Source organism: Anoplopoma fimbria, chromosome 24, assembly GCF_027596085.1.
Source record: "Anoplopoma fimbria isolate UVic2021 breed Golden Eagle Sablefish chromosome 24, Afim_UVic_2022, whole genome shotgun sequence".
Lineage (NCBI taxonomy): Eukaryota > Metazoa > Chordata > Actinopteri > Perciformes > Anoplopomatidae > Anoplopoma > Anoplopoma fimbria.
The window spans coordinates 16428297-16454880 of record NC_072472.1 but is presented as its reverse complement, the minus strand read 5'-3'; the positions used below and the strand labels follow the sequence as shown (position 1 = coordinate 16454880).

The following is a 26584-nucleotide window of genomic DNA, read 5'->3' as shown; positions in this document are numbered from 1 at the left end:
TGGCAAACTCTAAGCTGGTCTTTCTGTTTTTGAGGCTTGCCAATGGTTTACATCTTGTGGTGAACCCTCTGTATTTACTCTGATGAAGTCTTCACTTGATTGTTGACTTTGACACAGATACGCCTACCTCCTGGAGAGTGTTCCTGATCTGGCCAACTGTTGTGAAGGGTTTTTCTTCACCTGGTAAAGAATTCTTCGGTCATCAACCACAGCTGTTTCCTTGGTCTTCCGGGTCTTTTGGTGTTGCTGGGCTCACCAGTGCTTTCTTTCTTTTTAAGAATGTACCAAACAGTGGATTTGGCCACACCTAATGTTTTTGCTATCTCTCTGATGGCTTTGTTTTGATTATTCAGCCTAATGATGGCTTGCTTCACTGATAGCGACAGCTCTTTGGACTTCATATTGAGAATTGACAGCAACAGATTCCAAATGCAAATCCCACACTTGAAATGAACACTAGACCTTTTATCTGCTCCTTGTTAATGAAATCATGAGGGAATAACACACACCTGGCCATGGAACAGCTGATCAGCCAATTGTCCAATTACTTTCGGTCCCTTCAAAACAGAGGGACCACGTATAAAATGTCTTGTAATTCCTACACCGTTTACCTGATTTGGATGTAAATACCCTCAAATTGAAGAGCCAAAATGATGAAAATTGTGTCAATGTCCAAATATTTATGGACCTGACTGTATACACATGTGCTCTCCTCCACAGAAACAGATTCTTCTTCGTTTTGCGTGAGGCCTATGTCCACAATCTCATAAAGCAATGAGGGTTAACTATGTGCATGGGTTTTAAATCAGATGGAAAACAAGCAGCTTCTTGGGAATGTTTGTCTCTTGTCTCATGACAAACATGTGGTCACGAGTTTGGCACAGTGCTGCAGGTTTCTTAAATGTGATTAAGAAAAGCATGCTCTCTTTAGGATTTTTGTAACTCTGTAATATAAAAACCAAGTGACCAGTATGCTGCTTTAAATTAACTTCACTCCTCCCCACTGACCAAAATACAAACAGACCTGGGCCTAATCATCATTTTGGAGCCACAGTATCAGACGCAAGGATGTCTTTCAATCGCGTGGTTGTTTTGGGGCTCTTGGTTGTGTTGCTGCTTAACGGTAAGTCTCCGTGAAACATCTTTGGACATCTTTGTTGCTTTAATCTACACATGTTTATGCTTCCAGAGATTATAGATTGTCTTACTGCAAAATGATTTGATATTAAATAAAGCTATGATGTTTCCCATCATTACAGTTGTGGAGAATGAGGCTGCATCCTTCCCTTGGTCTTGCCCCAGTCTAAGTGGAGTGTGTAGAAAGGTTTGCCTCCCAACAGAACTGTTCTTTGGACCTCTGGGCTGCGGAAAAGGCTTCTTGTGAGTTTTGACATTCAGATGCAAAATGCAAATATATTCATTTGCTGATGCTGATTGTAATACATTGTTACTTTTTTATTCCCAGGTGCTGTGTGTCTCATTTTCTATGAGAGCTGAATAACTTGAGCTAGGAATGCATGTCTGGGTCCTCTTTGCAGTCCTGAAAAATGTAATCCAGCCACACTAGCAGACTTGCAAAGAACCAAGATGACACAGATGGAAGACACTGTTGTGGAGGATCATATTTGGCTTTTTATTTTGATGTAACAGAAAGGTGGACTTTGGAATATTACATGATCTGCTTGTAATTTACTCCCTTTAATGCAGTTGAAATGGCTGAGGTGGAGTAAAAAATTACATAAAATTTCCTTGCTTGTTTTGTATTTTTTACATGTGACTTTGGTTTACTTGTCTGAGTAATCGAAAAGAAATGTGATTTATACACTTAAAATGTTGTTGGTCTGAAAGGCTGCCACTAGTATGGCAAATATCATATTTTCCATAAGATTTGCTCTTATTTAATTAGTGGCATGTTTTCTTTGGAAGAAGAACTCAAGGATGTATAATAGACAATAAGAGACTAGTTATATCTGCATTCTAAACAGGTCAATGGCACAGTGCACTACAATCATTGCTGAGCAAAAGGACCAGTGGTTGATCTTTATGATTCAACATCAGTTCATAATCTTAGTTGTAATCAAAAAATATAACTCTGACCTCAGTCGAGTTCACTCGCTACTCTCATTTCATTTGCAAAATAGTCCATAAGAGGTTTTGATTAAAGCAACCATAACCATCCATGTTGAGACATATTGCTAAAGATGGCTGGATTGCAGAAAAGCCATAAAGGAGGAAGAAAAATAATTGTCCATCTGCAGGTTTATAACTCCTAAGGGCAAGTAGATCCTTGCTGGTACGTTTGGGAGGAGATAAATTGGGTGATTTTCACATTTACTTAACATTTCCTATCCAAAGACTCGCTGGTGGCAAATGTGGACTAACCTGGTAGATTAAAGCTTTTCAGGCAGCACATAGTTCTTTACTTTACTGTAAGCTTTGCTGCGACAAAGACAATGCTCTTATAATGAGACGCATGGGGAATATTTTCAGTAGCTCGAAGGTTTAGACTTTAATCTTTTGATAAAGCATTCATAGAAAAGATGGGAATTATTGTGAGGATTTCCTGACTTTTAATATGGTACAGAAGTTTGATCAAACATTCCCCTTAACCAACACTTTGGTCCATGTCAAAGTATCATGCAAACTAGCAATCAGATAACCAAGAAATTTGTTATTGATCCTTAAAGATTAATCCTTTTCTGGTTGAGCTCCTGACATTCCCTCTACCACCAACATCAGAACAAAATGTCCACTTATAAACCAGCAATATCAAATTCAAATGGATAGATTGCCATAAAATGTACCGTTGATGGCCCCTGCATGATGGATCAAAGCAAATAAGCTATGGCACAAAGTAGAATATATATGAATATGTCACGATGTGTCATTGCTTATGAACTATCTGCATCCATACATCCAATTAGTTGATTCATAGTATTCCTGTAATAACAAAGATGTTATAGCACGCCTGATGACACATAACAACTAATGGTGCCCTATTTAGCATGTGAAACTGCAGGTCATGATATTTTTGTTGTTAAAGCCATAAAATGTTAAAAATCTTTTCCCATAAAAGTCAGTTGTTGATCATCGCTCACCACAGTGCTGCCCTTCGCCAAGACTGGGGGGATTTTGATAAAGATGTAAACTCCATTTTTGCTTATTTGATCCACTCCATAAGGATGTTCTGGGCCATTACTCCTCCCACTCTATATAGTGATTTAAAAATGATAGGCCACTCTCTTGTATTAGGGACGCATCTGACTTAAAAGAGTTGAGAAAGCATAAAACAGTCTAGGCTCAAACTCTCGACTTCACCCTGGAACAAAGGTAACAGAGTGAATTGCTATCAGCAGCCAGGTGTATGCCTACTTACCTGCTTAGCTTGGCAATACTTTTTTTCCTGTATACTTTTTTTACTAAGATCATCCAGCTGTGGATGACCCTGTGCTGTGTCCAGCTTCTTGATGAATCTCTTATTGCTGTGGTTCTTTTTATATTCCTTTCTATGGAAGGATGTAGATTGGCAAAAATTGATGAATGGTTTCATAACCTGTTGACTACCCTGAGACTACTGCTGCTATAAGACCCTAGTCTAACTGATGTTTTCAAACATAATAATAATAATAATAATAATAATAATAATAATAATAATAATAATAATAATAATAATAATAATAATAATAATAATAATAATAATAATAATAATAATAATAATAATAATAATAATAATAATAATATAGTATATTGTGTATTCATAAGGTGGTATTTGTATTTGCATCTGCCCATTTAACTACTCTCACCAAAGTATCCTTCAGTTTCTTACATTTAAATTCTATCAGGCAGCCTTAATGCAAAAATCTCCATTCATTAATCCGAATCAGGTTCATTAACAAGTACAGGATTTCACATACAAGGAATTTGCTTTGGTGTTTTGGTGCAAGAGAAAATTTAAAATATGGGAAAATATGAAAATATTTGTGTTTTAAAATTTAGGGCTGTACTGTTTTGTGCAGGAATGGGCATAATATTATCCAAGGAATGTGCAAAAATTCACAGTATGAAGTATAGAAAATATGAGATGATAAAAATCCAAAAGATGTGTGTATATGCAACACATTGCATGTGTGTAGGTCCTGTTAGCATCGGTGTGTTTATGTGTAAAATAATAGAGAGAAAACATGTTATTTCTTCGAGAGGGATTAATAAAGAATGCCTTCTTATTCCAACCAGAGTGAAAACACTAGAACACTTGTCCCTCCACTTGAAGGCAGAGTTTAGGAAGGTGTGGCGTGATCACTGAAGACCTGAAACAGCATAGTAAGATATTTCCTGCAGCTGTTGTGCAGTGTCCCTAACAACGGTTATCTTAAAGTTAACCTCATTGTCCTCACAGGATTTCTATCGGGGCCAGATCTCTGTGTGTCAGAGTGCCTGAGTAACAGGAATTTATCTCATGTCACCTGTCGATGCTGGTGTGTAGACAGGAGCCTAAATGATTGGAATATGTTTATCTGAATGCTGTGAAACTGGTCTGTCCCTGTCTGCGTCCGTTCTTTGGTAATGGAAATGAAGCATGGAAAGCCAAGAGGGAGCAGTGTGCATGGTTTTCTGTGGACAACATGAAGCCTCACAGGCTGTTCGTTGCTGTTCATTCTGGTGGCCGCTGGTGGCGCTGTGGGTCAGGATGCTGGTGAGTCACTCTGCCGTCACAACCCGAAGAAGAGCCAGAGAGCAAGAAGCAATAACAAACACACCTAACTAGCAGCGAGCTAACGCAACTTTGGGAAACTGATCACACAGGCAAAGTGTCGCCTTTGCGGTGGACACACATCTTCTTTGTTAATATACTACTAACTGTGTGTGAGACAACGTACACGGATTACAAAGTAGACATGCAGTAATCCGTCACGTAGCTGCTATTTGCTAATACTAGCTAACGTTAATCCTCCCTGGCGCCGTCGTTTCTGAGTGGAGTGACAAGTAGCCAGAAGCTTTAAATAATAATAACACATCTAACGTCAGTCGTTTCCCCCACGGTGCCATGGGATGTGACCGGTGAGAAGACCGGGTTTAACGTCACATCACAGTCTTCACGGTGCCGGTACTAGCAGTGTTTCTAAGGTATGTCGCTAACACACAATAACACCGCCCGGATAACTTATACATTCTCGTGTTTTTGTTTTTATTGTGCATGGGGTATTTACTATGCCCGAGGGGAAACCGACCTGGATGCTAGTTTATTGCAGCCTTCAGACAACGTAACTAATTATAGCTCAGTGATGTCCCTCAGCACGAGAGGAAACAACGTAAGATAGCTAATGCTAAATAACTAGCATTGCGAGAAAAACAACCGCAGCAGATTATTCATCAACAACAACAACAACAACAACAAAGGGTGTGACGTTGATCTAACATACCATCATTATATGCCATTATGTGTTTATGTCAGTAACGTTACAAACAATAGGAAAGGCTCTGGTTTAATTGCTACTTAGTGCCACAAAGTAGCCCACATACAGTATAGGCCCTGGAGCACGTGAACGTTGTGTTAACAGCTTGCCTTATTTTATCCTTATCCTAATGCGGTTTGCTTCTTAAACCCGATTTTCTGTACACAAATAAGTTACTGTTGCATGCATCCAAAAGTAGCAGTGATAACAACATCTCTATTTATAGCAACATAAGAGCCTCCAAATGTAAATTGTGTGTTGATCATCCTTTGCATTTATTCAAAATCAAATTGTAAAAGCAGTCAAGGAGACTGCCTATTTAGAGCAGTCTCTATTTGGAGCATTTTGCTTTCATGGCAATCTTTAGATCTGGTCCTCCTGATATCTCTCACATGGCAGTAGAGTGTCGCTTCGGTACTGAACAGAATTGTTTCTCAAGTGTTATTAATTCTAATAACCCACAGTTATTGCATCGGTTTGTAAACAAAATCATCAACAGATTACCAAGAAGGATCTAGAGACTTTGATTGGTTATAATACTTTTTTTAAGAGTAATCCTTATAAGGTTAGCACAAATTTATTTTATTTTCCAGGTGAGCACAACCATTGAAGGGATTTGTTAGACCAAATGCAGATAACTAAATTATTTCTATAAAATATTGCTTTGCAGATAATTGATCAAATTTCCCAGCAAACCTGTGCAGACTACAATTAAAAGTTTTTACAATGTATTAGTCTCGAGAAGACATTTGCATTCTCACAAAGTAACAGTATTGCCATCACTTCAAAAAGTACTTGGCTTAGGATTGCTCTGCTTATCCATGACAATAGAGTATATGTTAATTATGCTGGTGAGCCAAATTACAATCCCTTTTTAACATAACCATTGTCATATTTACAAAGGTTTACCACATGAATTGTCTATTTGCATTAGTATGTTGATGCGAGGTTGTAACCAAATTGCTAGATCAGCCTCCACCCAAAGCACTCCCCCCTGGTTTTGACGGATTACTCACTCCAGATTGCGATGTATTACTGTTATATCTTTTTCACAGTTTAGTGCAACTTTAAGCGACCAAGGATGGCTCACCATGGTGTGTGGTGCACAGGAGCTCGATTGAGTGTCCTTGTAATGGTTTTCTGCAGCGTACTGGTTCCCTCACCCACACAGGCCTATATCTATGCTGTAAGTAATCTCCAAACTTTTACTTTAAATATGATTCCTTAGATTCTCCTGGAGTTTATGTCCCTTCTTATGCATATTTTGTTTTTGCAGCATTATAGCAATATGACCTCCATGTTGTTTGAGGACCTGCCTGCCTTGTTCGGTTCCCCTCTTCCTAAGGATGGACTAATGGTGAGAGCAGAGTATTTAAGAAAGTGTGCATACATGAAAACATGGGCCATAGTCCATAGAATGACTTTTTCTGTGTGTGTTTGTGAAAGGGAGTTTTGATGGTGTCCCGCCCACTTAATGGCTGTGCAGCAATAGACCCTCCTCCTCCACTGCCACCATCCTTTGATGCCAACACCACCAAATTCATCGCTCTTATCAGACGCTATGACTGCAATTTTGATATAAAGGTCAGTAATGTTTGAGTGACATTTGAGTATGTTTTAGCGTCCGTGAAGCGATCTTGTCTAATGTGAGGAACTGATTTTTCAGGTTTTACATGCACAGCGAGCTGGGTACAGCGCTGCAATCATTCACAACATGTACTCAGACACGCTGCTCAATATGAACTACAGCAATGGTAATTCTCTTTTATAAAATGTACACATTTTAAAACCTTACCCAATTACACCATCTTACTAAAATGGATACATTTTTTATTGTTTTTTTTATTTATTTTCCAGACACTATTGCAGAGGAAATTGAAATCCCCTCTGTATTTACCAGTTACTATGCCTCCCAAATTCTCAGGAATTTCATAATTCCAGAACAAGGGTAAGTAAAACCATGTTTTTTTGCATTAGATGTGCACAGACCAATGCATACTGTACGGACCTTTTTGGTGCTGGTGTTTATGGTAATGTTGGTATCTGCAGGGCCTACGTGATCCTCAAGCCGGAGTTTGCTTTTCCACTCTCATACTACCTAATTCCCTTCACCGGAGTAGTTGGCATGATCATTCTTGTGATGTGTGTCGTCTTGGTAAGTATGCAATATTATGTGACGCTCCCCTGGGTGTTCATTTATAGTGTAGCAAAATACTTTTGACGATTTTTAAGTTTGCAATTGTTATGTTAAAATATAATTTGTGCAATCATTTCCATACAATATGTTTCAAAGCTTTTATGCTCTTAATATGCTTTATTTATTTAGCAGACACTTCTTTTTACTAAGCTTAAGGCCATGCAAACATATTTTTCAAATACAGGAACTAAAAAAATAAACCAGTCCATGCATATTGAGTGTCAACACTGTCTCTTTGTGTTGTTCAGATTGTACGATGTGTACAGTATAGAAAAAGGCTGAGAAAAAATCGTTTGTCCAAGGACCAACTGAAGCGAATTCCAACCCACAGGTTCTGTAAAGGTAACAAGATTGTTTTCACGGTTACTACATTGCTTTTTACTGACAGAACAGGTTATTATGCTGAAAATGTCAATTTTGTCAAATGAATTATTTAAGTTGAAAACGTTTCTCCTGTATTTTAGGTGATGACTATGATTTGTGTGCAATCTGTCTGGATGATTATGAAGAAGGAGACAAGCTGAGAGTTTTGCCTTGTTCACATGGTAAATATTTGATGTGGTCATGTTATTATGAAATTAGTATGTGAAAGTGCAAAATACCTCCACTGATTGACAGAATGTTTACATCTGCCACACTTGCAGCTGCAAGCCTTTTTACCATTTGAACACAATGTACATGAAGGTGCCCTTTCTTGCAGGTTAACATTTGTTCCCCTACCTAGTTTATCTTCAAAAGTACAATATTGTTTTCCAAGTGATAAAAATGTTGCAACTTTATCCCCTTTCCTTCAAACTTATATTTGCCAATTTCCTCTTGCACTGCAGTCCTTGTTGCTCACTGCCACTCTTTCTGCTTTGTCAGCTTACCACTGCAAGTGTGTGGACCCTTGGCTCACACAGACCAAGAAGACGTGTCCTGTGTGCAAACAGCGCGTCACTCGGAATAACACAGAGCACTCCGAGTCCGAGTCTGAGGATGAAACTGGAAGACGTGGGGAGGAAGAAGGAACGGGGGGCGAAGCGGACACGGAGCGCACTCCTCTTCTTCGACCCTCCAACCCAGGGTCTCCCTCGGGGAGCCCAGCGGCCTATTCAGCCACCACCACCACCACTACTGCCCAGTGCCTCGCCTCCCCTGCACTCTGCGACTCACCCATCCTGGATTACGAAGGCTACCACCCCCATCTGGAGGACACGGACTCAGAAAGTGATCACGCAGACCACACTGACACCACTCAGCTCATTGGTAGGGATGAAGTGGAGATCTGATGGCCCGAACATAGCTGGTGTGAGATTACTTAGTTTTACCTGAAGGGTATCTTTGTGTCATCATGCGTGCTATCACACTGTGCTTTTAAATAGTTTGCAGATTTGGGGTTAGCTAGACATTTATTGTAAGTGAATCTTTTACCAAGTAACCAGAGGAGGTCTGCTCGTTAGTGTCAAAGCACATGAAGCACTTGCATTGAAGAGTTTTACTGAAATCTAGCATTAAGCAACCCCCATCTATACACACACACACTCACTCCTGGACTCCCATATTTGACTGCAGACCTCCTTTTTTAATGCATGTTTTAATCCGTAACTTGCCCACGCCAGGTGACCTAAACATTAGTGTTGCACAAAAAGAATGGGCCACTTAAATCTAATGTGCTGTTAAAATAGTGTGAGGTTTAGCCTGTGTTGCTAAACAGAATGAATTCTGTGCTCACACTTAAAGCGGATCTTCTAAATATCTTCTCGTGAGGTTATTTGTAAGGTTATGGTGACTCTCTGTTGTCTTAATCATAATAGATTTATATCTGAAAGCCCTTTCTATCAGCTTTGCATCTAACAAGGCTGTGCACGTGGAGGTAAAATGTTTGTCTTTATTTTATCTTTTACTACCCATAACTCTCTTTTCACATATTTCAAAGCTATATTTCAGTTCTTTGAAATGTCAGATTTTCCAAATTCCATAGTTAATAACGCCATAATAGAATATTGCAAAGATGTTATACATTTCTGCTGCTTTTAAATTGTTATTGATAATTATGTGTGATCTGTTAAAGGTAAATATGTTTAGCTTTATCCAGTTTGTCAAGTTGAACAAACTCAGGTTTTTAGTAACAACAACAAATTGTCAGTTCGTATTGTAACTGAATAACAAAATTATAATTAACAGGGTTTGGTCTTCTAAATTGTTTTAGCTATTTGAAACCGTAAGATATAGCTTGATTGATATTTAATGGTTGTTTTTCCATTTTTATATAGACAGAATCATAACGTTTTGAATCGCGGGACCCTGGACGTGTTTTTAGGAAAAAAAGAGCATTGCCTTACATCGGCCTTCTTGTACATGTGTATGTTAAATGTTTGGAAATTGAAGGGAAAGATTTCACACTCCTTTTGTTTTTCTCTTGTTTTGCTAATATTTTAATACTGCTGGTTAGAAAGCTTTGATATGTTCCCTTGTCTGTAAATGTGCTCCACTTTTCTTTTTATAGTGATGAACAAGACAGAGACAGCCTGTGTTTTCCAGATGTTTAATGATAGTAATAATACAGATAGCAAGCCCAGACATTTGCACCTAAATATTTGGACAAGCTCAGCAGCTGTCAAACAATATATGTTTTGTTTCTCTATTTCATAAAACGATCTGGATGGAGTCCAAGATGTTGAACTATATAAAGAGCAGTACAAAAAGAAACCTTTAAAAAAAGCTGTTAAAGCCAAACTTTTTCGCTGCTACAAATAAAGGTACAGTGTTGATACCTTGATCTAACATCGTAAACACATCATTTTTGTTTTTACTGTTGATTACCTAACAGGGTGAGGTCATTTTAACGCACTGTACAAATTAACCCACAATCCCTATTTGCCTAGATGGGGATATGCAAATGTTGATGATGTTTCCTCTGTGTACATTTTTCTTTTCTCCACCACAGTCAGAAAACATTCTGAAATCTGTAATTTTAATTTAGGGAAGCTGTCATCTATGATTATAAATAGATATTTTGAGCAATTGTTTCATCAATTACAAAATGTATAACCTTCACTTGGTTTATACCACATAGGACCAAACATATCCGCCCAAACATCACGACTGCATATGGTAACAGAGGAAACACTTCACACGATGCATATACGTCCTGTTGATTGTTTCAGGAAGCCGCATTTAGACTCTGAAATCATAACATTCCATCTTTATATTCTTCTGATGATCGATTAAAGACTTAACACTATCAAAATCTCTTTGGGACTTGTTAGCAATACTCTTTTGTTATAAAATAGAAAAAAAAATTATATTTGCATTATTTGTACTGTTTGTTTCTTTTCCTTTTTTTGCTCTATATGTCTCAATTTTAGAGACAACTGAAACAAATGAAAAAAATATAATCCCCAAATTATTATTATTCTGTTCTTCTTTTAGAATGTGCCTAGTGTATCACACTTAAATAATAAATGTTCAGTGTCAAGTATGATTTCCATGTATAAAGCAGGTCAGAGAATCATTAGAATGTCTGAACACAGTCTGGGAAGCTGCATTTAATGTGTGATTTGTGGAAGATTAAATGATATTGAAACGGGACTGCGTCGTCACTTTTTTGTTTAGATGAGGAAAGTAAAAAATAAGTAACAATTTTATTTACAGTGGCCTACATGAACATTTAGGTATATAATAAAGCCATTATAAAGCAAATTTTAATAAATGGGTATGTAGTGCGCACTTTCTTTCTTTTATATTTATAAATCAATATGAAAGATGAAATTATTAAAATTTTATTCCAAAAGATATTGTTAGGATTATAGTATGAAATATTCTCCATTAAGAGGAATAAAGATTTACGGTTTTGGATGTAGTTTCCCTATCTTCTTCACCTTCAGACCCCGGTGTGCTGAGTCTGAAGTTGTAGGAGGTTTTCATTAGGAATAATGAAAAGACTAAGCTTTTGTAAAGCCTGGTTTGCCTAAGAAAATGTTCTGCTAATTAATTGCGGGACTTTGATCCTACTGGCATGTGCCTAATTAGCCTTGAGCATGGACACCCTGCTGAATTCAGAGTCTTTCAGGTTCTTTCACCCCGATCAGTGAATAGAATTAACCTTATTCCTACGATTTTACATATGTCTTTGTTATTTCTAAATGAACCAATATGTCCATATCATGGGTGGTGAGTCATAAGCCAAATATCTGCTTTGGGTTAATGAGATACATTAAAATGTAAATGTTACAATGGCAGCATTACATTTTACGGTAAAATCTCAACGTTGTTTCTCATTTTCACAAGTTTTCTGTTCAGAGTCAGAATGTCTTTAATAAATACAAAAAATTAGCTTTTCAGAGCTGTAGCTGGTGTGGTTCAGTTTCTGAATTAAATCCTTTTAATCCATCCTAACAAGCTCATGTCTTTTCATTTTCACCATTTCATGTGCCTTTAATCATGTCACCTGCTGCTTTAAAGAAAAGACAATTCATATTTGAGCTGAATAAACCTTCTCCAGAGAGGTATGTGTGAGTGGGTTCAGCATTGGCTGGATTTCGGCATGTAAGGCTAATGAGTTTCTTTAAATTCGTTCCGTGGATGATGAGAAATATAATAGAGACGCCAGTCATGTGGACATGGATTGTATCAGACATAACATAAGTGAGTCCCTGAAGCAAAATAACCTACAGAGAGCTATTCTTCATACAGAACCTCAAGTTTGCTTTTGGCTTGTTGAGTTTGATGTTTAAATCTTGAGTTATTTGGAAGTTCTCTCTTTGCACTGACAAATGCAGTCATAAGAAAAGATGCCTGGATCACTGCCGTCATTCTCCTCTGTGCTGAGATCGCCTTTCTTGCTATTCTTGACTATATCTTCATTTGTGCTGCTTGATTCCAGAATAGCTCCTGGAGACCACAACAAGGTAAGGTACACACTTTTAGTTTTATCCGTCCCTTTATTGGCATTTGCCAACAGACTGATCACTGAAAATGCAATCATAGTGATTTATTAAATGTACCATAGCAACCTACACAACATTTTGACAAAGACTTTTCTTGTTTGTAAACATTTTTAAAATGGTGAATCATTCATTTTCTGACAAACATTTTAAATATGATTTGTCTTTATTAAAATGTTCAAAAATATAATTGCTTTTTAATGTCAAATGACAACGCATATTTTCTCATTGTCAAGTATTGCCCTTTGTTATTCCTAGGGTTGTTTGGATAGTTCTTACCAACCAAATCTTATCTCCAGTCCTTTGGAAGCCAACGGTCAACCCGGAGGAGACTTTGCATTTGGATCCAGGGATCGCCATACCTTCCCACAACAAGTGGAATCTGAGTTTATCATGGAGGATACTCAAGTGTGGCGACGACTAATCCTGGATTATATGAGGAACCAGTTAAAGTTCAGAGGAAGGACAAAGAAAAGCACAAAAAAGGGATGTGCTTAGCCATTTATTGGATTATGAAAGTAAAATAAATAAAGAGTTTAAACTATTAAAATATTGTTTGAATATCAAACCCTTTCACTGTGATTTTTTCTTTTACACTTGTTCCACAATACAACTCATCTGCTGTTAACATTTAATTTGGATGATCTTAATTGCAAATTTCCCCGCTGCGGGACTAATAAAGGATTATCTTATTTTATCTTATCTTAATGCGATACACATATTAAAATACATAGGATTCAAAATGCCCTAAAGAGATTCTTCCCTAAAGTGATTCCAATGTAAGATGTGGGAGACAGAGGGCTTCAACAGTCTGATTTTGACAGGAATCTTCCAAAATTATACAATTCTGCTTCTGTCACTTTCCCTCCACTGCAGCTCAGCAAAGTTGAATTATCTGAAGAAATTGACAAGGGATTTTTATACTAAAGAGAATGTAGCTCTGTAAAATACCCATTTGATTGGACTAACTTTGATGGACTGTTGAAGCCTCAACCATATATATATATATAGATTAACTTTAGAATACAAAAAGAACTATTAAAGCAACCAGTAATAACTATTTCAATGTGCATACAGACATATGGAAAGAATGTCAACCCATCGTTTAACTTAATGGAAAAGCTTAAATGGAAAATGCTCAAATTGAAAAGTCTGCTTTAAATTTCTTATTCTGACTTGGTTGAGTAAAAATAATTATTGAATATACCACCATTCGTAGTATATTGTCTTTTAAATATCCATTTTTCTCTTATATATGATGTCAGGGAAAGGTATTCTTCTTGCTTCTTGCTTGTTGCATCAATTGGAGTTTTAAATTTAAAGACTGCTTCATGATCTTCGTCTGGTTCGAACCCCTCTACAGTCAACATGTTGCTCCCCGGGCGCTTCTTAGCAGCCCACTGCTCCTCCGGGATGGGTCAAATGCAGAGAATTGTAATTTCCCCATTGTGGGACTAATAAAGGCTTAATTATTATTATTATTATTATGAAGTTAATTTTTACTCTAAAATAAAAATAATCTGTGATTTATATTAGAATATCATTCTAAACTTCAACAACCTCAATCGCACTGACACCAGTGAGTCAGATGTTACAAACTCAAAAAATGCCAGATATGTCAGGCTGATTTTTGATAAATTAGCCTCAAATACTTCCCTTGTATTTCTTTTATCTATTTTATCTATTTTTTATTTTATCTATGTAAATACTACAAGAACCGCTGCAACACTTACATTTGATGAAACGGTGCAGCCATTAAAGAAATGTTCTTGGATTAAACATTTTTTATTCTGTGTTAAACAGTGAATGGTTATGTAACAGTTGCAGACTTGTCACCAGGTGGTGGCGGTAGTGCGCCATTGTATTGTTTGCTCACCGCCGCATGAACATCGAGAAGAAGACGAGGACCAGGAAGAGGAAAAGGGGAGGGAGAGCACGCACACCAGCCAAGAAAACAATACTTTAAAGGTATCAATACGCTCGTTTTTACTGTGTAAAGGTTATTTAAACAAACTAAAGAGTTGTCGTTCTTTTATTTAGAAAACGAATAAACGAATGGTCTCTTGCATAAAACGGTATAGGAGGTTTTTTTTCTCTTTTAGCTAGCTAACGTAGCATCTTTGCTAACGTTAGCTTCCCCACACTACAATAACTTCTCCCTTTGTTTCGACTCGAGAATCCACACCTTTATCCCCATATGTGTCGCAGCTTTTCTATCTCACAATAGTTGGTGATTTGGAAGTTAAACTCTATCAGTAAATGTTGTTTTGCAAAAAACAGACCTTAATCAAACGCTAGCCGTCTGGGCCAGTGTCCTCAGTGTCCTCAGTCTTTAGCTGTTGTTTCTCTCCATTAAACATCAGTTCATTCGCAACCGTGTGACTTATCAGATCAAAGAAGACAAACACATGTAAATTGGACTACTTTGCATCTTAAATCAATGTCCATGGGATGTCTTATTATTATTATTATTATTATTATTAGTGTTCGTGCCTCGCTACAAGCAGGCTTCTTGTTTCAAATAGTAAAATAGTAACTTGTCTATGTAAATGAACGTTAGCTTTTTACAGTCAGGATAACAACAATCCCACCGAACCAAATCGTGACTTAAATGAACTTTTTGTCTCCTCTTCGTGGAGATGGGAGACAGTGACGATGAGTACGACCGCAGGAGGCGGGACAAGTTCAGACGGGAGAGGAGTGACTACGACCGGTCCAGAGAGAGAGAAGACAGACGCAGAGATGACTGGAACGACAGGTGAGACGGAGGACTATCAGTCCAACGGGATTCAGATAAAGCCCATGCAGACATCTCAACTCCAACTTGCAAAATGCATCTTAATGTTGGCTCTCTGGTGCCATCTCACACTGAATGTAGCTGATTTAATTGTTGTTTCCTGAATTAAATTTTTCCAGAGAGTGGGACAGGGGTAGGGAACGAAGGAGCCGCGGAGAATACCGGGATTATGACAGAGGTCGTAGGGAGAGATTTACCCCACCCAGACACGACATGAGTCCCCAGCAGAAACGCATGAGAAGAGACTGGTGAGATTACCCTCAACACTAATCCACAATCTTTGCAACTGTTATCGGCTGTGCTTATGCTCTTTTTATCTGTCCCCTGGCAGGGACGACCATGGTGGAGATCCTTACCGTGGGGGGTACGACTTGGGTTATGGTGGTGGTGGTGGTGGTGGAGGAGGTGGTGGTGGTGGTGGAGGTGGTGGAGGAGGAGGGGGGGCCCAGCTATGGCCCGCCACAGCACTGGGGTCATCCTGACTTGCACCTCATGCAGCCTCATCATGGCATCCCTATTCAGGCGAGGTGAGTAATAGAACTAGGGTTGAGTGAGCTTGAGTTGTGAAGGTAAATGTTGATTTAATAGGGATTCAAAATGAACGTTCTGATAATTCCTGCAACCTGTATGTATGTCTGTTTGTGAATGTCAATTGTTTAACAAAACATAATGCCCTGAAGAAAATATACATTTGAAAATAAGTTTTAATGTGAAGTATGAAAACGTATGGACTGTACAGAAGTTCAATTTAAAATATGTTTTTTTGTTTTCTCATCACCCAACCTAATGGAGAGAATATAAAAAGCTACTACTTTTGTTTGCCTGTCCAAAACGCCATCCAACTTGTCTCTCTTTTCCATTAGGCTCGGTAACATCCATGACATGGATTTGGGTCCACCCCCTCCCATAATGAAGAGCTTTAAGGAGTTCCTGTTGTCCTTGGATGATTCAGTGGATGAGACTGACGCAGTCAAACACTACAATGAATACAAGATCGACTTCCGCCGGCAGCAGATGCAGGACTTCTTTTTGGCTCATAAAGATGAGGAGTGGTACGAAATCAGTTGCTTTTACTAATAATGAATATTTGTAGCTTTTTATGTAGCTGTGCTATAGTCATTCTTTTTAATACTATAGCCAGTTAATCTGTGATTGCCATCATCAAAGTTTTACAGTTCCTCTCCTTTGGCTTTTATTTCATTATTACATTAGATATAATTGTTTTTTGTTAACAATCTTAATAGTATGGGCCTGGTCCTAGGGTGGGTGTATCATGGGGAATTGAGGTTCGATATTTATTTCATGACTAATAAGTCAGGTAGATGCTGTAACAGACCTGACAAGAGAATATTATACCCCTCTTAAGCCTTTTTGGAATGTTTTAGTTGCTTGCCAAATAACCCCAAAGGCAGTTCCAGCCACGTAGTAAGACCAGTTTAACAATAGATTGTTATAATGACTTTTCACACACTTGTAATTTATGAAAGAAGAAAATCAACCCGGGTGAAACTTAGTGTACATATAATTGTTTAGTTTGATTATAAATGCATTGTAAGAGTTTGAAGAGAAGGTTTCATGGGTGTTGAGAGAACCCATGTCTGACAAAATTAAGTCATACGTAAAGTATATTTAAAGTGGAACAGTCCTGCCTTCTTCATTTGGTTGTGCAGTAAATATTTAATATATTTGTCTCAATGCTTTTCACAGTCATGTAACTGAAATATTTAAGAATTTTCTTTTATTCAGTTACATGTAGCTTTGACCTCAAAGTCGTCCTCATTGTTTGGGTTGATTTTCTTTTTCCTAATTAGTGTTTTAACCTTGTAAAATGCCTGTTAATGCTTATTACAATTATTTCACAGGTATCATGCAAAATTGTTCTGTTTTGCCATAACCCATTTTTCTTCCCCTCCTACTACTACGTTGACGACGTTTTTTTTGAAGATGAGAAAAAGTGCAATTCATCCGCAAGAATCGGTCATAGACAGCAAGGGCATGCACTGCGCACAATGCAGTTGCTCCTTAGACACACAGTACCAGGCATTTTAGATAGACAGTCAAGTAGTCTTTCGCGCACGGAGATTTTTTTTTTTTCCTTTTATGCTTTTTCCACGCTACTTTCTTTTTCTGTTCGGATCAAATCGAATCCCAAAACCGAATTTGTGTATACAGACACACCATTGGGGTGAAGTGGAGCGCATTTTCACAGAAGAGACCCCCTCTCAGTATTTATTTGTTAATAAACTGGCAGAGCAAAAGGTAACTGTAGTCCACTCAATGATCAACATTTTTAATGACAAATGCTGAATGTGAATGCTTCATTTCAAAATCTGTTTTTTTCCTTATTTCTTGGTGAGTTAATCTTTTCAAATGTACAATATTTGGCTATAATAATGACAAAATCAAAACACACATACACTGAATGACCTAACACAAGGACTAGGCTAAACCAAATACAGAAATCACAATCTCAGTTATGATGGTCTGCATAAATACTTTAATTCCCAACAAATAACCATCTGTCTTTTTTGTTGAAAATGAAATTGTTACATGCATATAAATATATTTCTGGATCATATTACTGGAATCTTATGACAGAGTTGCAATATAGATGTATAATATCCACTTTGTTCTCTAACTTTTGCATCCCTACCCCCGTCATCCCCTCCCAACTTTTTTGTGGACCCCGATTCTGGACACAGGTTCAGGTCCAAGTATCACCCAGATGAGGCCAGCCGCCTGAAGGCAGAGGCCCAGAGTTCCCTGCACAACCGCCTGAATGTCTTCAGTTTCCTGATGGAGAACAGCTGGTTTGATAATGTCTCCCTGGACATTGAACAGACCCCGGTCATCATCAAAGTTCTGGATGCAGGTGAGACTTTAATTACTGGATAATACCGTATGTAAAGCCACCGTCATTAGTTTTATCATGAACCTTATTCCCTCTTTGTTTCCTTCAGCTGTTATAAAGATGGAAGGAGGCACGGATCATGATCTACGCATCTTGGACCTGCCATCTGAAGAGGAGGAAGAAAGGGAGAAGGCAGCGTCTGTTGCAGGGAGCGCCGAACCTCCCAAGAGAGAAGACCTCAAATCGATGGACGGTGATCGCAAACCTTCAGTAGAGAAGGACAAAAATGAGAAGGTAGGTTTTGTTCTCTGTGAGTCTTTGCCAGGCGGCAGAGATTTCTGTGTTGATGACAGTAAACTGTGCCACAGGAGGAGAGCGACTCTGCCAGCACAGAAAGATCTGCTGCAGCAGAAGGGGAGGCTGTAAAAGAGGAGGCAGAGAAAGAAGCTGCCAAAGAAGAAATGCCTGAACCCAAGAAAGTCAGTGTTGTTTCCATCATTAACACGATTTGCTAACAAGTGAAATAAAATCAACCAAACAGCGCTAATTGTTCTCATTTTTATTTATCAGCCGAGAAGAAAGAGAAAGCGCAGTGGAGACAGCGATGATGAAGCCAGTGCCTCAGAGAGTGACTCTGACTCGGATTCAGACTCAAATTCCAACTGCTCTGATAAACCAGTGACGAAGGAAAAGGTGGAAGAAAAAGATGATGAAGAGGAAGAGGAGGGTGAAGGTAAGGAGTCAAATTCATAATTTCAGATTTTTCTCCACCAGGGAGACTATACGGTGTCTATTTTCCCTGTATTTGTAACTTATTTTTCCTACCAATTTGCTCTCCCCATCTAATGATGAAGAGGAGAAACCAAAGGAGAATGCTGAAGCAGACAACAAAGAAGAAAATAAACCCAAAGATGACTCTCCCAGGCCGCGGCCTCTCCACAGGACCTGCTCTCTGTTCATGAGGAGCATCGCTCCCACTATTTCAAAGGCTGAGATTATTGCTGTGAGTTGAACACAGATGGAAGATGTTTGGTTTTAATGGAGTGGGACGTGTAGGATCACTGAGGGCACTCAATAATCTGTGTCTTCGTTTAATCTCATTATGCTTTTATGTTTTTCTCTATCAGCTTTGCCGCCGTTACCCTGGCTTTCTGCGTGTGTGCTTGTCGGATCCCCATCCAGAGCGCAGGTTGGTTGAAAGCAGAAACAACCTTCCTTTAACTTCTTGATCTGAAATTTATGTTTGTTGCATTCATTTAATCACTGATTGTGTCACGCTAGAGACTAAACACGATTGCACAATAATGGTTGAATGGACCCCGTGCTGTTGCAGGTTTTTCAGACGTTGCTGGGTGACGTTTGACCGAAGCGTCAACATCAAGGAGGTTTGCTGGAACCTTCAGAATATTCGAGTAAGTGTTCCAGACCCAGCTTTTGATATGCTGTTTTCACAGGACTGTAATATGGTGCATAGTATTTTTTGCAGAGATTGTCAAATAACTTGCAGTAGGTTATGTGTTTTATGTGTGTCGGGTTGTTCCCTGTTTTGTGTGGTTGTATTTCTGGTTTTGAACTTGTTCAAACAGAATGTGTTTGCCTTTTGTTCTCATTTAAATGCCTTAACACTAATGTAGAAGGCTTTGTAGTTTTACCTCTCTTTAGTTTTCTAGTATCTTGATGAATTAATTTGACCATTTTTGTCTGTTTTTAAAAAGAAAACACATCCAAACCCATCTCAGAATGTTGGAATTAATGGAGCCTTGCATTGTCCTTTGCACATGTTTTTTTGTTATTACAAATCTCCTAAATAGCAGTTAAGGCTGTTAAAACTCTGTTTTGTTCTCTTACCTTTTAACAGCTGCGAGACTGTGAACTGGCACCAGGGGTTAACAGGGACCTGGCCCGGAGGGTTCGTAATGTTAATGGACTCACTCAGCACAAGCAGGTGCTCCGCAACGACATCAAGCTGGCTGCCAAACTCATTCATGCTTTGGATGAGAAAGGAGACCTGTGGAGCACCAAGTCCCAGGAAGAGAGGCACAGACAGAGCACAGAGGTACGGCACGGATCTGGAATTACAATTTAAATAGATTGTTCACAAATGATCTTGCCGTTACTGAATTATGCACTTATGTGTGGTTAAAAAGCTGCCGGCTCAGAACCCCATCTTGAAGAACATCACAGATTACCTGATAGAGGAGGTTAGCGCTGAGGAGGAGGAGCTCCTGGGATCAGGGAGCGGGATGGGTTCTGAGGAGAGCACCAAGGAAGGAAACCCGGCAGAGACGACGGTGGAGAGGGATGACAAACTAGCAAAGGTTTGACTCTCGCAGTTATGAATTTACATGCAGCACAATTCTCTATCAAACAATCTATCGTATGTCACCTGTATATTTTCAGACCTCTTTTGAGAGCAGATTGTGTTATTTGTGTAACGTGTCCGGCACTCAGATGGCTGGATAACACTGGCTTATTACGGGATAATATCTATAAATGCAGCCTTTGCAAAGTTTCTCTGGCATATTCTTTGTTTCTAGGTTTTGGATCGTCTGATTTTGTATCTGCGTATTGTGCACTCAATCGACTACTACAACACCTGTGAATACCCCAGTGAGGATGAAATGCCCAATCGCTGTGGCATGATCCATGTACGTGGACCCATCCCTCCTAACCGCATCACGCATGGAGAAGGTTGGTGTGTTTACTTTGCTTGTGTGGGAAGAGAGAAAGTAAATATTACGTGTCTTCCTGTTTAGCCGGGTTGAAATGCATAATTTTTTTTAATGTACTTTTTTTTCTTTTTTCTACAGTGCAACAATGGCAGAAGATGATGGAGGAGAAGCTGAGTCCTTTGTTTAGTTTAAAAGAAATCCTGTCTGAGGACGAGGCAGGGAAGATGGGCCGCAAGGATCCTGAGGAGGAGGTTGAGAAGTTTGTAAATGCCAACACTCAAGAGCTGGGGAAGGACAAATGGCTCTGCCCACTGAGTGGCAAGAAATTTAAGGTGAGTGCTTGTTAAACAAAGTATTAAGGACATGTTTAGGTGGTATTATCTGATTTTGAATAAATCTCTTCAAAGGTTTGACATTTTAATGGTTTCTTTCCTACATTACCTGTAATACTGCATTGTCATTCACGGTTTTGCTGATTCATTCTTAATGTGTTGCTAAGACCCCTTTGCATTTCAAATTAATTTCTAGGGCCCAGAGTTTGTACGAAAGCACATCCTGAACAAGCATGGGGACAAAATTGAAGAAGTGAAAAAAGAAGTGGTGTTCTTCAATAATTTCCTGATGGATGCCAAGAGACCGTCGCTGCCCGAGATGAAACTTCCTCCTCTTCCAGGCCCAGGTCAAGGTCCACACAACATTTCTAACTAATCAACTCACATACTCCTGATTAAAGATTTTAGTACTTTAACAAAGACTGACTAAATAAATTAATCGGTTCACTGCGGTGCATTGGGGCTTAAAAGGTAAATCCAGTTTTGTCCACAACAATATGAACAATATATTTTATTTTATTTTATTTTTTTGTGTCTCTGGTTCATTTCGTCCTACAGGTCTGCTGTCTCCCAACATGCCATTTCCTCCTCAAGGTCCTCAGGGTCCAATGGGCTTTGGACAGCCTCGTCCACCTCTGATGGGCTATGGCGGTATGTTCTGCTCTCTTTTACTGCAGTGGAAATGTGTTTGTCAATCAGACCACAAGTTTTGAGTTGAATTTGAGTCCTCCTTTTCAACAGGTTCACCTCCTTACCCTCCCAACCAATATGGAGGAGGCAGAGGCAACTATGACAACTTCCGCGGACAAGGTGGCTACCTGGGGAAACCGCGCAACCTTAGGTGAGACCACTGTACGTGTGATCTTTATTTTGCTATGTGCTGTCTCTAACTTTAGCTTTTGGAGAATTGAACCTTTTTTTTTTTTTTTTTTATATATATAATAATTTTTCTATAATAACAATCTTGTTTCATTGGGTCTTTGTTTTTCTCTTGCACCTTCCACCACCCCAGAATGTCACGTGGTGATCCACGCAACATCGTTGAATACCGTGACCTAGATGCTCCAGATGACATGGACTTCTTTTAGAAGGTTCACTTGGTCCTTTCTGTCTTCACTCTTTTCATGCGTTGTGTTTTTGTTGCTTTTTGGAGTGATTAGATTTTTTTCTTTTCTTAAATATTTCATTTTCTCTTAAATTGTGCATCAAGAACAAACTTCCGCTGTAAATTGTTTCATCAATAAAGTTGTGATCAAACTACATTAACATGCATTTAATGATGTATCAAATAAAATGATGTGATTAGAGCAACAAATTGATACAGATGAGCAGCCTGTCAGACTTTAAAGAACAAGATAGTGATGGAATTGGTCAGGAAATGTATGGCTTTTAAGAACTTCAGATCATGGTTAGCTTTGAACACAATGGTAACTGAGAGGGGCTTATAAAGTTTTGTACAGTGATGGAAAACTCATTAATTATTTATTTCAAATGAGTTCATTTCCTGCAGAATGTGCTTTTTTGCTCTTGATTCTCTCTGTGGCTAATGTCTCCAGAACACAACCCTTCTGGTTCGCGGATGTAAAGAATGGTCGCCCTCTACTGGTTAAACATTTGAATTACATGTGGGCATGTGTGCTGGCCATTTCATTTGACTCAGCTTTCCAACTACAAAACTGCTGAAACCTTGCAGTGGTTCAAAAAGTATTCAATATTCATTTAAGCAACGATAACAATACCACCATTGTACAAATAATCCAAATACAAGTGAAATGGGAAATTTCTCATTCTAAAGTTGGTCCTGTCATACTATCTGAAAATAGTAACTGTATCTCAGACTTTTGTTAGTATCTCAATAACACAATTTAATAATGCACCAGTGGGATTACTTGGAGCAAACATGCTAATAAAATTTAACATATGCAATGATTTTTATTTCATGCATGTCTTTTCATCACACATTTTCAGCAATTATGAAATCACATTAGCAATGCACAAAACTTTAAAATATGTTATGAAATTCATGACAAAGATACTGTACCAAGACATCAATGTTTCAGTGCTTTGTGAACACACAATCTAACATAATGCGCGTCACATCTTAATTATTAAAGGCTCATGTTAAATATTTTCAAATACAGTGCACTATGAGCAAAGAAACCTGCAGGATCAATCTATTGTTGAAGATCACGTTCATCACATCACATCCATACTCCCATTTAGGGCGAGCTGCCTTATGAGCAGCCATTAAAGCCAGCTGCACAGTTCATTTGGAAGGGTAATGTCTAAATGATCTGAAGCGTGTGACTTTCAGAAAGTCCACAGCTGACCTTGTGTTCCTGGAATAACTTGGACAGGCCCTCCATGTAAAGCCTGTGATAGTGGTTGACCTCCTCCTCAGTAGGTGTGATGCACTTTGGCACTGAGATTGGACTTCCCACTGAAAGAAGCAGAGCGTTAGAATAAAACGGGCAGCATACAGGAGGTTAGGCTCACCTACAGAATAACGAAACACTCACCAACAGTGGTGATTGGAGTCTTGTAGGGCAGGAATACCAGGCGCTCACCAACAAACAGACACGGGGCGAAACCCATAATCTTTTTAAACAGGTCCTGTAACCTCCGACCTAGACTGCCTTCTGAGAAAACCACCTGCCGGAAGAGCTCATTCTCCCCAAATGAGTAAACAGGCACCAGATCAGCCCTGTGGAGCATCATCAGAGGTTATATCAGTGCGTCCAGTGAGTATAAAGACATCCACTGATAATCGTTATTTCTTTTGTGTTTTGGAGCATGCCCTCACCCAAACTCAAGAGCCACCCTGACAAATCCCTTTCTCTGCTTCATTACCACTGCGTTGACTCCAGGAGAGGATGCCAGAGACTCAGCAGCGCCCCCTATCACAATCACCACTGCATTTCCCTTGCCTCTCTTTGAGAGAAGGTGGGCAAGGCTTGGTTTGCTGACCGGAAAAAGACCTGCTCAGAAAAAGTAAGACAGTAAAAATCACATGTAGATATTGTTTGTCTTCCATATAATTGTCTTCAACTAAAATTCAAAAAACGTTACCTGCACACATTAAGTAGTCCCTTAAGACTGGTATCCGGAAAAGTCCTGCCAGTACTGCCAGGGAGGCTCTCACCCCAGGAAAGACCTTGGTGAAGCCACAGCTTTCTGAGCTGAAGCAGAGAAGGGCTCCAATACTCATGATACCATGTGGATGACAACCTAAGATGTAGTTTTTGTTTGGATTCAGCTCAGCTGTCTTCACCAGCTGTTTAAGAAAATGAATTAACAGAGTTAATCACAGTCAATCTCTGCTGTGAACCATAAATCCAAACCTATTTTCCCTGAATATTATGTCATTGATTTGAGAGATTTAAAAAACACCTGCTCATACAAAGGTGTTTATCTTATAGGTGTTTGCCATATATGTAATTCTGCCTTAATAAATGATCACAGCAGATGATAGCAAGAATAATTTAAAGGTTTTAAGGCTGTTTTTGTTTCGAAATAGTCATGCTACTGGCCAGCCACATTGAATCACTGTCCTGTGGTGTTCCAACCAAATTTATTCAAATCAGATGATGAAAACACCAAATCTGACTGATACAAAGGGAAACTTACTTTGATTGGGAAAAAATCTCTGAGGTGGTCCCAGACCCTCCACCTCCTCACAAATGTTGTTTTCCTGCCTCCTAATGGAGACATTAGAAATCTGTCATACTACACACTAACTGTTCAAAGTATGCCTTATATTGTTATCATCATAGTAGACTGTTTTTACACAGAAAATCATCATAGGATGTGACCCAATTCCATACTACACTACAAATGTCATACTGAAAACAGTGTTTACAGTGTATACACAATGCAACGCACAAAGGAAATGGAGGAGCAGCTCAAAAAATCTAAACTAATTGTGTAAGTCAGTGAAGCGGCTCCAGAAACACCTCAAAAAACGAACAAAAAAAATATTTGGACCAAGCACTTTCTTTTAATTATTGTTATTTATTCATCAACAAAACCCTAAAAAAATAATGTGATGTACGTATTGATTCTATAAAGTACATTTTGATTTGTCACTCCTCCACTACAGAACTTGCTTGTAATTGATATGTATCCTGTAATTTCGGTCCTGTAAAACAGATCATGTATGGGATTCTTTCATTTTCGTGGATGCTTGAATGATGGATTTTCTTTTACCTCTTTCAGGAGTTTGCCAATCCATCACCAGCCATATGAAGTACAGAGTGGAGAGTGGCCACCATGAGGTAAACATAAGGCACACCATCAAGATAATAGATGCCACTCCTGAAGTTGCACAAGAGACGTCTTAAATTAGCGCACATAAAAATGAATTCATTGTTGTTTTACAGATTCAACTGCGAATTTGTGAAATTATAGGTGAGCTAATGTAACTATAACAAAAATTATAATTTGAAATACTTTCTAGTGTCATGTTATACACATTCAAAAATAGTAAGTGTAGTTGGATCTTACCTAAGAAGAGAAAGGATAGTATCCATTGCAGAGTACTCACTACCTCTAGGAATTCCTTCCACTGAGTTTTTTCTTTAGTCATTCCTGCAACCTGGAGGCCATACAATTCATTTTCAGCAATGGATAACATTTTAACTGTGCTTTGATTAAATAAAGGTCATGTGTATATAAATCATAAACTTTATACATGTAGAAATAACGAAAGTTGCTTTATCCAAGATAATAATTTAATTTATGAAAGCTGCCCTTGTTATAGAGATAACATTGCATCCGTAATGAGCATTTTTACTCTTAATCTTCCTTTAGAGAACTCATAAGCTTCAAAAATTGTAATGCAGGCTGAAGAAATAACTTACTTATGAATAAGCTGACGGATGAAACTGAATAGTTTCAATTTGTTCACAAATAAAGCTGATCAGCCGAGATTGTAAAACCACAATACACTTGCCCCAAAAGTCATCAAGACAGCATAAAACTACTCTTATGACCATACTGTCCAGCAATAATCTTAATACTTTACCTTTTAAGAGTTTATTCCCAAGTGTATTTGAATAGATGCAGATTCAGCAGTTTAGGAAAAGCACCACATGCAGGATGCACTTTGACCAGATGATGTGAAGTTGCTGATAACAAATCCACTCCCCTTATACTTTGACACAAGCAAGCAATGTCCGAGATAAACATGACAAAGTTCATAGTTGGATACTGTGGTGGAAATTCACAATATACTAATACTATCTATCTATGTCCCGAGATGAGTCTCAATGAGCGTTGAAATAATGATCAAATGACAAATGAATGTTCTTAAGGTATTTTATTTCTTGCAAGAAAGAGACAGAAGTGTACAGAGT

The 26584-nt window shown here is 38.5% G+C and overlaps 3 protein-coding genes across 5 annotated transcripts; 2 read left to right on the top strand and 1 right to left on the bottom strand.

The window, feature by feature from the left end:
- The first annotated feature begins 4727 nt into the window (after window positions 1-4727).
- On the top strand, window positions 4728-11223 carry rnf167 (ring finger protein 167). Its single transcript, XM_054625765.1, has 10 exons — window positions 4728-5124; window positions 6509-6639; window positions 6730-6810; window positions 6900-7037; window positions 7120-7207; window positions 7311-7401; window positions 7503-7608; window positions 7899-7992; window positions 8115-8195; window positions 8515-11223. Exons 2-10 carry the CDS (start codon window positions 6535-6537, stop codon window positions 8919-8921), a joined length of 1191 nt encoding a protein of 396 aa, XP_054481740.1. The 5' UTR covers window positions 4728-5124; window positions 6509-6534; the 3' UTR covers window positions 8922-11223.
- Window positions 11224-14436: 3213 nt separating this feature from the next.
- srrt (serrate RNA effector molecule homolog (Arabidopsis)) lies at window positions 14437-22492 on the top strand. 3 transcript variants are annotated; one of them, XM_054625899.1, is made up of 21 exons: window positions 14437-14546; window positions 15218-15336; window positions 15495-15623; window positions 15707-15778; window positions 15813-15902; window positions 16239-16427; window positions 18078-18247; window positions 18336-18520; window positions 18595-18705; window positions 18797-18959; window positions 19081-19229; window positions 19354-19415; window positions 19560-19638; window positions 20085-20282; window positions 20374-20544; window positions 20764-20917; window positions 21037-21230; window positions 21427-21583; window positions 21789-21881; window positions 21972-22071; window positions 22243-22492. In XM_054625899.1, the coding sequence occupies exons 2-21, from the start codon at window positions 15218-15220 to the stop codon at window positions 22316-22318; spliced, it is 2661 nt and encodes an 886-aa protein (XP_054481874.1). In that variant the 5' UTR covers window positions 14437-14546; the 3' UTR covers window positions 22319-22492. The 3 variants fall into 3 exon arrangements, with proteins under 3 accessions (XP_054481874.1, XP_054481872.1, XP_054481873.1); XM_054625897.1 differs by lacking the exons at window positions 14437-14546; window positions 15218-15336 and having other exon boundaries at window positions 15532-15623; window positions 15707-15902; window positions 21427-21577; XM_054625898.1 differs by lacking the exons at window positions 14437-14546; window positions 15218-15336 and having other exon boundaries at window positions 15532-15623; window positions 15707-15902; window positions 21972-22082; window positions 22243-22333.
- Window positions 22493-23515: 1023 nt separating this feature from the next.
- mogat3b (monoacylglycerol O-acyltransferase 3b) lies at window positions 23516-26283 on the bottom strand. Its single transcript, XM_054626255.1, has 8 exons — window positions 26254-26283; window positions 25734-25824; window positions 25437-25544; window positions 24858-24928; window positions 24300-24504; window positions 24034-24208; window positions 23750-23934; window positions 23516-23670 (listed from the first exon to the last, which is right to left on the bottom strand). The coding sequence occupies exons 2-8, from the start codon at window positions 25813-25815 to the stop codon at window positions 23516-23518; spliced, it is 981 nt and encodes a 326-aa protein (XP_054482230.1). The 5' UTR covers window positions 25816-25824; window positions 26254-26283.
- Window positions 26284-26584: the final 301 nt, after the last annotated feature.

Bases quoted from the DNA above. Each gene is read 5' to 3' on its own strand.
- rnf167 (XM_054625765.1), top strand. From the start codon at position 6,535: ATGGCTCACCATGGTGTGTGGTGCACAGGAGCTCGATTGAGTGTCCTT. The intron at 6,640-6,729 runs GTAAGTAATCTC...TTGTTTTTGCAG, and splicing joins CACAGGCCTATATCTATGCT to CATTATAGCAATATGACCTC. The intron at 8,196-8,514 runs GTAAATATTTGA...CTGCTTTGTCAG, and splicing joins AGTTTTGCCTTGTTCACATG to CTTACCACTGCAAGTGTGTG.
- srrt (XM_054625899.1), top strand. From the start codon at position 15,218: ATGGGAGACAGTGACGATGAGTACGACCGCAGGAGGCGGGACAAGTTC. The intron at 21,882-21,971 runs GTATGTTCTGCT...CCTTTTCAACAG, and splicing joins ACCTCTGATGGGCTATGGCG to GTTCACCTCCTTACCCTCCC. The intron at 22,072-22,242 runs GTGAGACCACTG...CCACCACCCCAG, and splicing joins GGGAAACCGCGCAACCTTAG to AATGTCACGTGGTGATCCAC.
- mogat3b (XM_054626255.1), bottom strand. From the start codon at position 25,815: ATGACTAAAGAAAAAACTCAGTGGAAGGAATTCCTAGAGGTAGTGAGT. The intron at 24,929-25,436 runs GTAAAAGAAAAT...TGTCTCCATTAG, and splicing joins TTGGCAAACTCCTGAAAGAG to GAGGCAGGAAAACAACATTT. The intron at 24,209-24,299 runs GTAACGTTTTTT...TTTTCTGAGCAG, and splicing joins GGACTACTTAATGTGTGCAG to GTCTTTTTCCGGTCAGCAAA.